The sequence below is a fragment of the Peromyscus eremicus genome, chromosome 9 (assembly GCF_949786415.1).
Source record: "Peromyscus eremicus chromosome 9, PerEre_H2_v1, whole genome shotgun sequence".
In the NCBI taxonomy this organism is placed as follows: Eukaryota; Metazoa; Chordata; class Mammalia; order Rodentia; family Cricetidae; genus Peromyscus; species Peromyscus eremicus.
The window spans coordinates 3,487,371-3,504,014 of NC_081425.1; the positions used below are offsets into that span (position 1 = coordinate 3,487,371).

Genomic DNA, 16,644 nt, shown 5'->3' on the forward strand with positions numbered 1-16,644 from the left:
TGGAGATTGAGGTGTAGTGAGGGGAGGCTATGGGGAGGCGCTGCCAGCTGTCCAGGGTGACTGAGTGGCTACTAGGCTTGCTCACCTGCCAGTTCCAGGGCAGGTGAGCCTCTCTGGAGAGAGCCCCATGTCCCAGTTGTTGAGGTTGTGGAGAGCAGGGCGAGGAGACGCGGGCGCCTTGGACCGTACCCTCACAGGGTCTTGAGGAATTAGCGGCCTCAGTGTTTCTGAGGTGCCGCTGCTCTGCTGGCCTTGTGTTGGGCAGTGTCCTGCTGGTCCAGGAGGCTCGTCCTCTACATCTTCTCGGCCTTCATGCTGCAGAGCTCGGCTGTTATGTTGAAATGGATCTGAAATGAGTGCCAGAGAGACGGTAGTTGATCCAAGGCAAGGAGAGAAGGCAGGTGGAGCCCCAAAAGCTCAATCCTTGTGTGGGGACCACATGGTGGTAGGCGGGAGGGGACTTCCATGGTGCCTCCACTGTCCTGGAAGGACGGGAGCTTAGAAATGGAACTTTTGTATGTCCACCCCACCCTAGTGAGTACAGGAACCCCCTGATGAAGTAAACTGTGAAAACTGTTAGGCATATTGATTACTCTGTACCCTTAGGGCATTGGTTCCAGGACTCACTTTGGTTCCTAACCCTGCACATGGGCACTCTGGAGTGTGTGAGGGCAGAGTAGGGTCTAGAGCACCCTGGGAGACAGTCTCACTGGTAAGGCGGGGCTTAAGAGAGCATTTGATGACTTTGGGTGTGCCAGAAACTGGCGGCCTTTCTACAGGAGTGGATCCAAGGCTGCCTTAGGTCCCATGAGGTGCTCCCTCCCTTTGTTCATGGGGGTCTGGAGAAGCTGGGCTGCTTTGATCTGTTGGGGTTGGGGGGAAGCAGGGTGATGATGCTGGACAGGAAGTGTCCTGTTCCTCTCTGTGTGCTACACACAAACCCTGACTTGGTTCCAGGTTCTCAAACTGGGCTGTGTGAGGGCACCCCGTAGAGTAGGTTCAAGATGGAAATGCCCTCAGTCCTGTTCTCCAGCAGGGACAGGGCTCCAGGCCGCTCCTGCCCGCAAGATAATGCAGGAGGGTTTTATGTGCATAGTGGTTTTCTGTCTGGTTGTCATGTACACACTGTGCTTTGGTGTTATAGAATGTGTAAGTCTAAAATAATAACAGAATATTCTTTCCAATTACTTCAATACTTTTTCTAGTTTTGTTTTAAAACTAACTCTCCTCTTTTTCTTCTGCTTCTGTAGGACACTAAATTATGGATAATAATGGAGTATCTTGGTGGAGGCTCTGCCCTGGATCTAGTAAGTATCATTGTAGCTGTGCAGCACACACCTCAGGCTGTTCTTTCTTGTTGTTGGTTTGATCAGGAATTATGGGTCCATTTCACTTCTTCCTTAAGGAAGCATAAAACTATTCCTAACCTGTTGTATTCTTATACAGAACGTAAAATTATAGGGCGCTTTTGAAAGCACTGAGGGGAGGGTCGTTTCATTACAAACCAGAAAATTAATCTGTAGCAGCAATGAAAGCTTTGGCCTGGAATTCATTGTTTATCTTAGAGCACTTGGCTAGTGTATTTTTCAGACCAAAATTATCAACCTCTGGTGGAGTAGCTGTTACTTCTGTAATAGCCGCCATGTTGTTTCCCTTTAGGTTTTTTTTTAATTTAATTTTATATGTATGGTTGTTGGACCTGCATATATGTCAGTACACAGCTTCAGTGCCTAGTGCCTGCAGAGTCCAGAAGAGGGCTTTAGGTCCCCTGGAACTGAAGTAACGGACAGTTGTGAGCCTCTGGAGGTGCTGGAGAGGGAACCCATGTGTTCTCTTAGAGCAGTGAGCACTGTGCGCTGCTGAACGTCTCTGCAGCCTTCTGTCACGGTTTCATGTCTCAGATGGGAACAGCTCTCGGCATCAGCTCCTCCCGCTTTCATATCCAGGTCAGGAACAGAATGTGATTATTGGGAATGGCAGTGGGTGCTGGAGCAGCGGCCATCCGCCAAGGCGCCCACGCACGGCCATCTTTGATCTTGCCAGTGCCCATGCTGCATCAGAACGGAGCAGACCTAACCCAGTATTCTCTTCCTCTGGAGAGAATAGTGCCTTTTACAGCCAGCCCACAGAGAGGGCCGAGGATGTTAGGAGGAGATGTTTAGTTCACATTGGGCTTTGTGAGCACCCCCAGAGAACCAGCCCCGTGAAGTGCCCCTCCTATTAACTGGCACACTGTTGCCCAGCACTTGTCTTCTGTTTCCATTGTGTCCATGCATTAAAAGTAACATGAGTTCGAGGCCAGCCTGGTCTATAGAGCGAGTTCCAGGACAGCCAGGGCTACACAGAGAAACCCTATCTTGACCCCCCCGCCCAAAAAAAAAGTAATGTAGTTGGGGGCTGAGGAGATCAGTGTCAGCTGGCAAAGTGCTTGTCATGCAAGCATGAGGATCTGAGTTCAGATCCCCATCGCTCACGTAAAGCCTGGCCCGCCCCAGAGGTGCACGTCTGTCCCAGGGTGGCAAGGCACAGACAGGAAGAGCCCTGGGCTCACTGTCAGCTGATCTAACCAAATTAATGAGAGACCTGGTGTCACAAAGATGCGGTGGAGAGATGGATTGAGGATGGTACCCAGTGTTGATTGCTGGACTCCAGACAAGCACAGACTCACACAGCATGTACAGACAACACACACGCACCAAAATTCATGCGATTGCACTCTTCAGACCTCTGTACATGGTAGTCTTGTGAGTGGTGACCCCCAGTTGGCCGAATCCTTGATTTTAGCATTGAAGGTGAGTCTTTGACGAGAGGGTGATGGGTGAGAGCTGAAGGAAGTCTCACACAGGTTTTCTAAGGAAAGCCCCCCTCCCCACCTCCAGCAGTTTTCTTTCCTACAATACACCACCAGGTAGTTTCCCGAGAGGAGAAACCTCTAAAACAACATGTCTCCAGAAGCTGAGACACTAACTGAAGAAACTACATGTTGTTGTAAGCCATAGGATTGCTTAAAATACTGTTCAAAACGAAGATTTCAAGAAAAAGACAGTATGAAACAAAGCTAAACTGTGATATTAAAATGGAAGAAACCAGCTGAATATGTTTTATGGTCCTTTCTATAAATATCTACACTGCACAAAAAACTTCACTTTTTTACTCTTGGGGGTAGTACAGGAATGTAGGAAATTACTTCCTTTTGTTCAGTTAGATTTCCTGTTACCCACAGTGGATTTATGTGGCAGATACAGAGTTGTGTGTAGGGACCCTGACTCTAACAGTCCGCAGAGGAGGAGTTCCCTTCTCTGAAGGCTTCCGTGTGTTCATTCTTAGCACTACAGTAATTGAGTTTACTTGAATTGGTGCCTGTGCAGTTTTAGAAATCAGTTGGAGGAAAATGCAGAACTAGCTGCTTTAAATTTTCCATGTGGTTTGAGAGTCCCAGGACTCACCATCCATGTAAACATCTTTGCTGAGAAGAAAGGGCATTCCTTTTGGGATCCCTCTGAATGGGTGTGGAACGCCTGTGGCAGCTCCTGGCTGAGTGGACCCGGACTTTATGAACTCTGCTTTCTCGTCCTGGAGCCTGTCTCCAATGTGACTGTCTCTTCCCCAGCTATATCACATTTCTGTCATTTTTGCCCCCAAACCATCTAAGAGGAAAAAATACTTCAGTTAATGGGATATGGTAATTATGTTTTGAAGATTGAAAACAATCAGGATTATTTTGAGACGATCTCTTTATGCATTTTGATGAAAGAGTTAATAACCAGAATATTGTTGTGAGTCAGAATGTGGGTACTGTAGCTGCATAAATGAATTTGAGGGCCTTTCCTTTGAAGAGTTCAAGCTGGCTTTATTTATTGTCTCTGTTAATTGATGTGGAGTTGGCCTGTGACTGCAGGAGCTCCTTCTGAGGGTTGCAGCTGGAGAGGTGAGCGTGTCCTGGTGTCCTGCTGTTGCAACAGCTTTTCCAAAGAAAGAGGAAAGGAAAACCACCACCACCAAGTCCTGGATCCAGTATGAACTGGACAGGGCAGCTTAGACATTGAGAGCAATCAGCATAAAACAGGCACATGTTTGATTGTGAATGTGCTCAATCTGTTGACTTTTTATTTAAAATTAATAAAAATTTTTTATTAATTTTAAATAAAAATTAATAAAAAACTCTGCTGTGTCACTTCTCTCTGACCGCTCCAGCTGCCTCCAGCTTAGGAGTGCCTGCCATGACTTAGGAAATCATGCTCGTGCCCTGCAATCCGGGCCTTAGTAACTTGCTGCGGGTTAGATTCTCATAGCTCAATCAGTGCACAGAGCAGAGCTGCTGCTCTTGTGGAACTGAATCTGTGTGGAGACCCCTCTCTCTCTCTCTCTCTCTCTCTCTCTCTCTCTCTCTCTCTCTCTCTCTCTCTCTCTCACACACACACACACACACACACACACACACACACACACACACCCCACCCCACCCCACCCCACCCCACCCCACCCCTGCATTCTCCCTGTGTGGAGCCGCACACAGGGAAAGGAAGTGGGGAGCTGGGTGAAGGGTAGTGAAGCTCTGAGAGGTAAAGATTTTAGCCGATTAAAAGACCAGGCAGTCTGCTGCCAAGAACCTAGGAGCCAGCCTGGGAATCTAATTATGAAGGACCTTTGCTGTATAAAAGGCTTACTTAGTCAGGCAGAGATGTTTGACAAACTTAAAAATGAATGTACAGCATTACTTTTGAAAAAACAAGATAAAAGCAACTTAAGGAAGTTACATTGGCTTGTGGTTCCAGGGTGAGAGTCCATCATGGTGGGGAAGCACACATGTGGGTACTGGGAATTGAGTCCTGGGTCCTCTGCAAGAGTACTAAATGGTCTTAACTGCTGAGCCATCTTTCCAGCTCATGTTTTATTTTTTGAGACAGTCTGAGGACATCAGAGCCCAGACTGGCCTGGAACTTGGGGCAATCCTGCTGTTACGGGTTGCCTTTTAAAGTCTGGGATTTCAGGTCTGAGCCAGCACACCTGGCAACACAGTTTTCTTTTAAAAACAGGTCCGTGTCTTCCCTTTGACTGAGGTGTATGAGCTTGGGTCTTCACTGTCTGTTCAGAAAGTCTGGTTCTCCTGACTTAGTGGACTTGCTCTGTCAGGGCTGCTGTTAGGTCTTTTGTGTCTGCTGACTGTCTCGGTGCCATGAGCTCAGTGACACGGTCTCCACAGGTGAGGGTGGATGTCTGTGTGTTGTGAACGGAGTCCCATCCTGTCTGCTCCTCCCTCCCTCCCTCCCTCCCTCCCGTCGTCTGTCCATCTGCCCTTTTCTTGTCTTTGTTTTCCAAGCCAAGGTTTGTCTGTTTCTTTTTAAACATGGATGTGTACATGTAACATTGCTTCCTTACAACTTCTTACGAGAATTGATTCTAAAGAGTCAAGAGAAACAGCTCCTAGAGTTTTTCAGAAAAAAAGCAATTACTCCCCCCAATTAGGGCTAATAAATGAATGTTTCATGTGTGTGTTATATAGCACATTCTGAAAGTCTTAGGGATGCTTTTACTGTGTTTTCCCCAGCAGGGAGCAGATCTCTCTAGAAAGTTCTGGGGAGAAGTAGCTTGAGGAAGGAATGGGCTCCCACACTTCTCACATCTTGTGCTTTTGGTGACATGGACCAATCCTCAAGGTCAGCTTGCAGGTGTAGGCAACGGGGCTTTTAAACTGTTCTACTGATGATGCAGGCCTTGCCTCACTCATGAAAGTATCCGTCCATCCACCGCTCCTGACTCTTGACCTGTACTTTCCACTTAGCTGCATCCCAGGCCAGCAGACATTTTTTGTAGTCCTCTCCCTCATCTGTTAGTAGATTTACTTTTTTACTTTTTTTTTTTTTTTTTTTTTGAGACAAGGTTTCACTGTGTAGACCTGACTGACCTTGAACTTGCAGAGATCTTCCTGTTTCTGCCTTCTAAGTGCTGGGATTAAAGGTGTGCATATATCATGATGCCTGGCCCTTTAATAGATTTCAATTGTTTAGGCAAAATACCTGCTTTATGTGACGGTGTCTTTCATCTTGATTATCCTATCTATTTAGCATGGATTTTGTTTTTTAAACCCTGTGTAAGAGCTTCTAAGTGGCTAATGACATTTTTTCTTATTAGTTAGAACCTGGTCCTTTAGATGAAATTCAGATCGCTACCATATTACGGGAAATTCTGAAAGGACTTGATTATCTACACTCAGAGAAGAAAATCCACAGAGATATTAAAGGTAAGAACTACTCTTGTTCTATGTCTTTGAAACACCTGAAGTGGTACAGCCCTGCACATCTGTGCTCATCAGCGGCTGTCCTGCCCACTCTGCCTGCCTGTCACCAGCCCTCATGCCCTATGGGGAGAGCATGCATGGGCTCCCAGGGTGGCCCTGGGTATAACAGAGCATAATGATGTCCTCCTGCTTGGTTGTCCTGCAGCGGCCAACGTTCTGCTCTCTGAACATGGAGAGGTGAAGCTGGCTGACTTTGGAGTAGCTGGCCAGCTGACGGATACCCAGATAAAGAGGAACACCTTCGTGGGTACTCCCTTCTGGATGGCTCCAGAGGTCATTAAACAGTCAGCCTATGACTCAAAGGTAAGAGCCTGCGCTGTGGACCCACCACATCCAGATGTTTGTGCCTTTGTTTTTGCATCACGTAGCATTCCTTCCGTACCGGAAGTGGGTGTCGGTCGTGTGACTCTGTGGCCTTGTGACCTTGGTTGGTGTCAGCCTCCTTCTCCGTCTCCTGCTATGCCATTGGCTGCTTTGTTTTTCCGGCCTTCTTGACTGTTGGATACGGTGGGGACAGGAAGGAGCAGGTGTGAGGGTGGGCACTTCGGCCTTCAGAGACATGCAGACCCTGGGTAGATGACTTGGGGCAGGCAGTGCCTGTGCACAGGAACGTGAAGGCAGGTGGCACCTTGGCACAGCAGATGAGGGGCAGGGCCTGGACAGACCAGCCTGTTCTAGATAAGGCGTCTAGACAAAGAATCAGAGAACACAGAGAGTCCATAGCAGAATGGGGCAAGTGTAGTTCTTCAGTGATTGCGACCATTTGTTGTATTTTCAGTCTCAGGATCCTTATTCCCAGAGACTCTGCGACAGCAGGAGACGGGAGTCGCCCCAGTCAGGCTGGTTGTCTGTCGGCTTCTGCCCTCCTGGTTCCTGGTCTTGTCCTTTAGTTTTCTAAAACCTTGTAGTAGCCCACTCCGTTTGCTCAGGTCAACGGCCTGTGCACAGTAAACATGGTAACTCAGAGACATTTTTAGATTGAACATTACCTTTTATTTTTCTTTTCATTTATTTATTTAAATTATGTCTGTGTGGCCGGGTAGTGGTGGCGCACGCCTTTGATCCCAGCACTCAGGAGGCAGAGGCAGGTGGATCTCTGTGAGTTCGAGGCCAGCCTGGTCTAGGGAGCGAGATCCAGGACAGGCACCAAAACTACACAGAGAAACCCTGTCTCGAAAAAACAAACAAATAAATATTTCCGTGTGAATGTGCTAGTATGGAAGACTAGAAGCATAGGTCCCCAAGATGGAGTCGGCATCTGTAACCTGTCTGACATGGATGCTGGGTTGCTAGAGCAGTGCTCTTAAATGCTTAGCTATTTTTCCAGCCCCTCAAAAAAAAAAAAAAAAAAGACTCAGTCCCCATCCCCTTTGAAGATGTGCTCTGTAGCTGGAGTCTGACAAACCGGTGATCCTCCTGGTTAGCCTTCCGAGTGTTGCGATTGCAAGTCTGTGTTAGCATGCCAGGCTCATGCCTTTGTTTTTCTTTCTTCCTCTCTATTTTTTTTTTTTTTTAAATAGGACCGTCTTCCATGTGTAGCAGCAGACTCCCTGCCTCATTAAATGGTGTGTGAAGCATAGGATAACTTGCCTTTGGGACCTTGGGTCACTCTTGTAAGGCCTATGCCATTACGGCCTGCCATGGTGGGTGAAGGGACAGACATCCCTTGCTCTGGCTTGAGAGAACTGGGCTGGTTTGGTGAACTCAGACGTGCGGTGGTGTGGGAGCTCGGGAAGGAACTCAGGCCCCGGGGCTTCCGGTTAGTCGTTAGCTCTCCACATTTGTTGTTCGTTGGTTCCTGGTCTTCTGGGAAAAGATCACCTCTGTGGCTGCTTCTCTTCTGAAGCCGGTCTTCTCTCGGCCTTTTCCCCGAGCTCTGACTTGTAGGAAGTAGGTGTATGTCCACTGTTGACCGTCAGTGTTCATGTCTGAGTTTTGGTAGGAGACTAGAATCCAGGCTCTTACACTACCCTGTCATTCTCTTTCAGGTGGTGTAGTAAATGAGCTTCTCAACCACAGCCCTTATGACTTGGGGCCCAGGCCACCCATTTCTGTTCTACCCATGGCCACTTCCTTCCTTGTTTCCCAGAGAGCTCTCCTGATCTTCCTGTCATGGCTCTATGGCACAGTTCACTTTGGTTGTTTGGACTGTGGCTCTCACCCCCTTCCCTGATTTTCATTCGAACCCCCAGGTGCCACATGCCCTCAGTGTAGTAACAGACAAACAGTTGTTTGCTGGGGTTTGCTGTCCATTCTTTATTTTGGAGACTTCATTCAGTTGATGGGCCATGGTAGTTAATTATTTGTTCTGAGGTAGAGGAAGGCATCGTCTGTCTTCCTACTCACATTTGTTAGGGTAGATTGGTTTAAACATGGATCTTCATTGTGGTCTTTGATTATATGCCAAATGGCTTGGTATTTATGGACGTGTCAGCTCAGTGTCCAGGTTTGTCACTGGGCATCAGATGCAGGCAGGGGGACTGACTGCAGAGGTCCTGCACAGGTCCTGGTGGAACGCAGCTCAGCCAGGCTAGTGCTAGAAGGGCACAGGGACGCTGGGCGTTACAGCCTCACGTCTGTCCCCCGGCTGGGTGTAGGTGTTTCATAGTTTAGGTTTTTGACAGGGTTTCGTTATGTAGCCCAGTTTGGTCCTGAGCTTTCAGTTCCTCTGGATCAACCTCCTTAGTGCCAGGATCACACTGTGGTGTTCTTGGTTGGGCTTAGGGAATTCCAAAGGGGAATCTCAAGTTGCTTGGAGACCAGGGCTCCTCGCTGGTCACTCCATGCACGTGGGCCTGAGGAAGCAGAGCCAGCTCCTTTTGTTCTTGCTGCTTCTGCTTTTTAAGCCCCCACTTCCAAAAGCAAGTTCTCAGGCCTCTGGGTGCAGCCAGTGCACAGCTAGCCTGAAGCAGAGACCACCACCGCCACGCCTTCTCATAACGGGGCAAACTGAGCTGGTTGTATGGTGCCTAGGATCTGGATGGAGATCATTGCCGAAGCCCTGTGGATGCACGGTGGTGGCGTGCTGTGCCTGAGAGTGTGGGCATAGGTGACAGCATTCTCACAGACTAGAGGGCCCGTTCGAGTCAGGCCTGCCCTACTGCCCTGCATCTCATTTCCCTTTGCATGACTTTCTCACTTCTCCTTGCTGACTTCATGGCTCTGACTGGGGCACTGTGGTAAGGGTTTCTGGGACTCACAAGGTTGCAGAATGGCCAGTGAAGTCCACTCCAAGTGGTTAAGGTCAGAAATTGTCCCGGTCCTGTGGTCATCTGAATAGGCCTTCTCTTGCCACCTGTGAGGGAGATGGTAGGCTGCCCCTCAGGGCCTGGACTGGTGATGAGTCTGTGGTGCAGTGACAGGAGAGAGGTGCCTCTCTCCACCACGGTTCCCGTCATGCTCTCCACCAGCCTGTCCTGCCTTCCGTTCGGTTTGAGTTGGTGACAGTCCTGCCCACTGTAGTTCCCGAAGACTGCTGTGCTCCTTCCATTACCGTGACCATTTAAGGAATCCACTGTGCAGGGAAGTGATTAGCACATGGGCTTGGGTAGCTGGAAGCAAGGCTGAGTCTGTGTCTCAAGTCAGAATCCACAGGGCCTTAGACTGGGAATAGAGAAACACATCAAATGTCACCAGGGTGCTTGTCTGGGGTTCTATGGCTGTGATAACACTGTGACCACTGCTTGGAGAGGAAAGGGTTTATTTCACCATAAAATTGACAGTCCTTCATGAAGTCAGGGCAGGAACCTGGAGATAGGAACTGGTGCAGAGACCATGGAGGGATACTGTTTATTGGTTTGCTCCTTGTGGCTTGCTTAGTTTCTTTCTCATATACCCCAGGGCCACCTGTCCAGGGGTAATGGCACCACTCGCAGTGGTATGGGCCCTTCCACATCAGTCAATAATCAGGAAAAGAAAGCCTCATAGGCTTGCCTATTGGCCAGTCTCAATTGAGGTCCTTCCTAGTGAGTTGTGGATGCGTTGGTCAGCCCACCACCTCCACCAATCCGTTTTTTTCCTCTTGTCCAGTGGCAGTGCTGCTGGAACATGTGGCTGTTGTTGCCCCACACTGCCAGGGAAAGCTCCGTTTCTACTGCTCACGTGGTGGTGTTGCAGACTACAGTTGAGAACCACTGGTGTTGCTAATCTCATGTCAGTGTGTAAGCAAGCCTTGTTTGGTGGCATATTGAAGTACCGGGATGGGGGAGTGGGCGGCAGATGCCAAGGTTGCTTTTCTGCGTCTGTGTCTCTCTGACGTGAGACTGTGCCGTGCAGCACTAGTGTTTCACCGTGCCTGTCGCTTCAGGGGGCCGTGAACTGCTACAGTCCTCCTGCCTCAGTCTTCTGTGTAAATGTTGAATGACAACAAATCAAGCCTGTCTGGAAGTGCTGGTGATGGCTGTGATTGTGTGATAGTGTGTGGAGGGCATTCCATTCATGTTTCCATGTCTGTGTGTTTGGCTGTCTTTATAATAACGTTCTCTAGGGCTGGTAGAGGGTTTGCCCACCTGCACGAGGCTCTAGGTTCAGTTCCCAGCACTGCAGAAGCAGTCAAACAAAACAAAACTGCTTTGAGTTCTGGGCACAGTGGTCGGCCCTTTATATACTGTTTTGTAACCACCTCCCTCTGAAAATTGAGGGGGCGGGGTTCAGGGGAAGCAGCTGTCTAATGTCCTAAGACCTTGACTGTAGAGCTGGTGTTGAAACTAAGGTAGCCACTGGGTCTGAAGAGCTGTGCACCAGGAACTGCTCAGTGAAAGGGTGACTCTCCAGCAGCCCCTCCTGCTCATCTGCTCCTGTGTCACTGCTACAAGGACTCGACTGAGCACACCTGACAGAGGCATGCTGCCTCCCACAGAGGTGGCCAGTCAGGGTCACTGTGTAGGATATGGGTATTTGCTTCAGCAAATCTGTCCACTTGCTCTCTGTGTTAAAATCATGCCAAGGGCTTGTGTTTCTTATGTTAAAATTGTCTTTCACAATCTGAGATTGAAGCGCGCGCGCGCGCGCGCACACACACACACACACACCCACACCCACCCACACTCTCACACCCTCTGCTTGTCTGAATGTACTCTTGCTCCATGCCTTAAAGATGCTTTGGTCCTTACAGGCAGACATCTGGTCCCTCGGCATCACAGCAATAGAACTGGCCAAAGGAGAGCCGCCACACTCTGAGCTGCACCCCATGAAGGTGTTATTCCTCATCCCCAAGAACAACCCTCCTACGCTAGAAGGAAACTACAGCAAACCCCTCAAGGAGTTTGTGGAGGCCTGTTTGAACAAAGAGCCGAGCTTTGTGAGTGCCCCTTCCTGTGGTCTGAACTTGGATTGAATTGGTTCCGTTGGAATTGTTTCAGTCACTGTTAGCAGCTGTCTCCGTGGTTGCACGCATCTTTGCAAATGAGTTTGAGTTCTTTAAATTACAGAGACTTGTTGTCGTCATTTTACCTTTTAGGGATGTAAGATGTAGTTACTTTAACATTTTCTAGCATCTCATACCCCATTTAACCTGAAGAATACTCCTTAGTATTGGGGTGAGGTCATCAGTTTTTAATATTTATAGAGAAAGATCAGGCTGTAAACTAGAAAGCTACTTCAGTAATAGCAGAGGCTGGCCTGAAAATAATGGACGCAAATGCTGTTTCCAGTTGTCGTGTGCCAGGAGACACACAAATGGATCCACGCCACCCACCATCTCTGCTTCATCTCCCTTTCCCTCTGAGTTTACTCAGTGGTGGCAAAGCCCAGGCATTGGCTTCTATGAGCTTTGCCTCACTTTTCTCTGAGAATTGGGGCTTTTCTCTAAAAGCAGCCTGTGCGTTTTATGTCACATGTAGCAGCCTGTGTCCTTGCTTTGTTTTGGGGTTCTTTGAGCAGAGTTAGCTGACATCAGTGCTTCATTGAACCTAAAGAAGATTCATGAGGGGTCCCCGTGAACTCTTGCCTAAAGATGGTGAGAGAAGATGAGTTTTCCAAGAGCATCCTGTAGTTCTTCCAGAGGGTACCAGTTGATCTGGATCTAAAGCACTACGAGGGGGTCCAGGCCGAGGTCAGCAGACCAGTATTTGGGTGCTGGGGTGGAGGGTGCGGCCTTGATGCTAGTCCAAGTTGTTTAATGGCTTATATCATGGGCTCATTCATGGCACAGTATAGTGCAGTAGCCCCGGGAAGAGAGACCTGAGTGTGTCTGTACCCTCTTCTAAAGCACGTCTAGTATCATTTATTCCTAAGATACACCCCTCCACCTTGGCTTGCCCCTGGACCTCCAGACAAGAAGGCTGCAAAGCTGAGCACATGCGCACTTGGGGGTGCCTGGGGTGTCACAGTCAGCAGATGAAGAGGGGAGGATTGCTGAGCCACCTGGGTTCTCAGAGATCATGGTTGGCGGAACATGCTGTTTTTGATAAGAAAAAAGAAAGAAAACAAAAACAAAAACGTTGATTCTTTGGAGTAGGTGGGACTGTGGTGTGCCTGGCTGGCATCTCTGTTTTTGCAATCTGTCCCTGGTTGGGTCACTCTGCATGTTGAGGGAGCTTTGTGCCGGTAGATGGGGAAACCGCTGACTAAACTCTGGGTGTGCCCTTCCGTTGAAGTTACACCATGTCCAGGTGGTGATCAAGCTGTTGGACCCAGTCCCTGGGGTGGGGATAGGTTCACACACCTGCTTTTCTAATTGGAAATGCTGGTGACTGAGGGAACCCAGTTGGGTCTCTCCTGACTCCTGCCCCAACCTGTTCTACACGAGTCGAATCATTGAATTCACTTTAATTTGTGGTATTAGCCTAACACTATAGGAAGTCATGAAGAACACACATTTCCCTTGGTGAGCACTTGTGAGGTAGCACATAATCCAGGAGATGAGCCTCTCAGAACCACATAAACCAGGAGATGAGCCTCTCAGAACCATGTAAACCAGGAGATGAGCCTCTCAGAACCATGTAAACCAGGAGATGCTCTCTCTCTCAGAACTATGTAAACCAGGAGATGGGCTCTCTCAGGCAGTACTTACAAAGTTGTTTGTGGAGTTACTGGGTAGGAAGGCTCTTCAAACTTGGATTGAATGGTTCTGGTGCAATGTTGTCATCCTTGTTGGAACTCTGTCACGTTCACCTTGTGGCTGTAGTCTCGGGCCTGAGTGTGGAGCTACTCTTCTGGAATGAGCCTGCGGGAGAAGCAGGCTCTGAAGTAGAGCCCAGTGCCGAGTGGTGCAGTGGTTGGCATTTCAGTCCACAAGTCTGCTGTTGAGGTGGAGCAGAGCAGAATGAAGGAGAGACTTCCTCTCGTGGTTATCTGGGTGTGTGTGTTTTCCAGAGACCCACTGCTAAGGAGTTACTGAAGCACAAGTTCATCATCCGCAACGCAAAGAAAACGTCCTACTTGACTGAACTCATCGACAGGTACAAGAGGTGGAAGGCTGAGCAGAGCCACGATGACTCCAGCTCAGAGGACTCAGACGTGTAAGTCGGGACAGACAGTTGGGCCCTGCCGCTTTTGTGGGAGTGGGCGTGCGCATGTGCGTGCTTGCATTACTGGGAAATAATGATCGTTTAATCCCTCCTGTACTCGAGGCCGACACTGCGTTGAGCTGTATCCTGCCCCTCTTCACTGATGCTGAGTTTTGTCTTGTACACATGGGCTTGTTTGGGGTTCTTTGGTGAGTGGCATTTGTATAATAGACGCATGCACAGGATTGTGGCATGGCGTCCTTCTCTTCATTAGCCCCCTGCTCTTAAGGAACGGACAGAAGAAGTCCTTGTATGCAGTTCTGAGGAGAAAAGAAAGAATGCTTTTGAGACTCCTCAGTGTGTCAAGCTCTATGTGGGGCAGTCACTCACTGAATGCGGGTTTCCTGCTCAGCACCCACATTCTCTTGACTGGGTGTGAAGTAGCTGGAGCCCTCCAAACAGGAGGTAGAGGGAGGGTGGCCTGGCTGTCTTGCAAGAGAGAAAGGAGGCACCTGGAGGCCCGATCGATCGCTGTCCTGCACTCCATAGCCAGGAGCTAGCACCGTGTCTCCTGCCAGGACAGTGGACTGCAAGCCTCTGGGACAGACAGACCCAGCTCTGAAGGTCCAGGTTACTGTTCATAGCCAAGGTGGAGACCACTGACCAGGTTTCCCAGAGGCTGTGTGAGAATGGGGGCGGGGCTTGGGAGCCAGGCTGTGCAGGAGGTCTGGGTGGAGGTGTCGAGGCATGACCTGTCATCCCAGCTAATCCCAGCAAGTGAATGAAACCGTCTCAATATAAAAGGTACACAAAGTGCTGGGATTGTTGCTCAGTACCTGGCTAGCATGTTAGAGGCCCTGGGTTTAATTCCCAGTGAAGGATTTGGGTTAAAGGAGGCAGGGAATTTGTCCCAGGTTTCAGCAGCATGTCACAGTGGCAAAGTGTCAGAAACAGTTTGATGTAGGCCATGTTGGAATTTGAGCTGCTTGTGGAATGTGTGAAGATGTGTATATATAGCTTAAAGTGTTGTGGCATGGAGCGCAGGATGGAGAGCAGGAGAAGACACAGACTTACATATACCCTGCTGTAGAAAAGACCTTGGAATTGGAGCCTGAGAACAAAGGGTCAGAGCCTGGGGTCAGCCTCTAGGAAGCCTGCATCAGAGTAAAGCTGGAGCGTGGGAGCAAGGCGGAGCAGTGTGGCTTGTTGGGAAGGACGGAGGCATCCGGGCAGGCACTGGCATTGGGTCATTGCTGCTGAGGAGGAGCACGAGGCCCGAGAACAGGCGGGGAGAGGGACCTGCTTACCTGGCAGTGTGTAGAGCACTCGGGCCGCAAGCAAGGGGCTGTGAGGCCGAGGAAGGGGACGGGGGTAGTGAGCAGTGCTCCTTCAAGACTTGAAGCTCTGTGTGGTATGGTGGGGTATGGCCAAAAGGGAGCAAAGGAGAGGACGTTTTTAGCCATGGCCGGAAAGAGGGACCTGGAAAGAAACTGAGGTTCAAGAGAGACTGACAGAGAAGTGGCAGATGGGTCCTTTGTGTGGAGGAGGAGGCAGTGGCAGCAGCAGACAGTGGATGCTAGGAGCACAAGGACAGTCCCAGGAACCACACTCTTCCAGTCTTTGGTGATGTGCTGCGAGGCTGCAGACTTGGGGGGCTGGGACTTAATGGGGCTGGGAGATGGGCTGGGCAGTGCGGTTCACAGCATGCTGGTGAATTTGGGGGTTTCTGTGAAGGGAGACAGACGGCCAGGCGTCCGGAGGTGGTGACTCTGGGGACTGGATCTTCACAATCCGGGAGAAAGATCCCAAGAATCTGGAGAACGGGACTCTCCAGCCGTCAGATTTGGAGAGAAATAAGGTACGTGGCTCACGCGGGCCCCGTGCCCATGCTCACCAGCCAGTGGCTCGACACGCCGGCTGTGGGAGTGGACGAGGGCCTCAGAGCAGCTCCTTGGTGGCGTTTGCCCTCAAGGAATTGGCAGATTTGGAGATGTGGTACTGAGAGTGTGGGTACTGAGCGGTACCCCTTCACCTCCTGACCCTCAGCACGTGGTGGAATGAAATTCACACCTGAATGCTCTGATGAGCACGCCTGTTGGACTTATTCATAACATACCTGGGTTTTATGGTGGAGTTTTAATTTCAGGCCCTTAAAAATCAGTATTTTTTGTTTGGTATTTAATATAGACCTAATTTTGATGAGGTGGTTTCTATGGCCACTTAAATTTACAAAATGCTACGTTTTAAAAGATTTTGTGAAACACGGTGTTATAATTTGTCATGCTGTGGCTCCCTAAGCCTCCTCTGCTGAGGGAGGTAAGTGCAGAGAGGTGGTAAAAACGGGGCCTCTCAGACAATGGCTACTTGAGTACCTGGCTTTATAGCCTCTGAAGTTTCCTCAGTGAAAACCCGCAGAGCAGGGCAGCAGGTTCGTTCACACCTACAGGTTCACACATGGGATCTTGCAGTGATGTCCCTTGGGTTCCCAGCAGCATGGGTGGGTCCCTTCGTTGACATCTCACTTCGTGAACAGAAATGTTTCCAGAGGGAAGCTGGAGAATCCAGTCATGCCTTGGTAGAATCCTTGCCCACCTCAGTGTTGCCTGTTTCTTCTAATGACTCCCTTTTCTTTTCTTCCCCAAGATGAAAGACATCCCAAAGAGGCCTTTCTCTCAGTGTTTGTCCACAATTATTTCTCCTCTGTTTGCGGAGGTAAGACCCCTGGCTGCCCTTTTTTTCGGTGGAGGGGCGGGGATAGGGGGGAGGAAGAGGGGACCAGGGCTGTCCTTTTGTGGGCGGCTGCCAGTACAAGTAGGGGCATTAAACCAGCTAGCAGAGGTAGGCTCAGTAACAACCTCAAATCCACCGGAAATGAGGTAATGCTCTGGAAGTTCTAGA

At 49.5% G+C, this 16,644-nt stretch overlaps 1 protein-coding gene across 2 annotated transcripts in view; it reads left to right on the top strand.

Moving 5' to 3' along the window:
• Stk24 (serine/threonine kinase 24) overlaps positions 1–16,644 on the top strand; it is a 69,578-nt gene that overhangs the window by 46,855 nt on the left and 6,079 nt on the right. For both annotated transcript variants that reach the window (XM_059273187.1, XM_059273186.1), the window contains exons 3-9: positions 1,251–1,307; positions 6,133–6,241; positions 6,444–6,601; positions 11,412–11,597; positions 13,613–13,758; positions 15,481–15,604; positions 16,390–16,458. In XM_059273187.1, the coding sequence (XP_059129170.1) occupies positions 1,251–1,307; positions 6,133–6,241; positions 6,444–6,601; positions 11,412–11,597; positions 13,613–13,758; positions 15,481–15,604; positions 16,390–16,458 (849 nt within the window). The remainder of the gene's footprint in view (positions 1–1,250; positions 1,308–6,132; positions 6,242–6,443; positions 6,602–11,411; positions 11,598–13,612; positions 13,759–15,480; positions 15,605–16,389; positions 16,459–16,644) is intronic.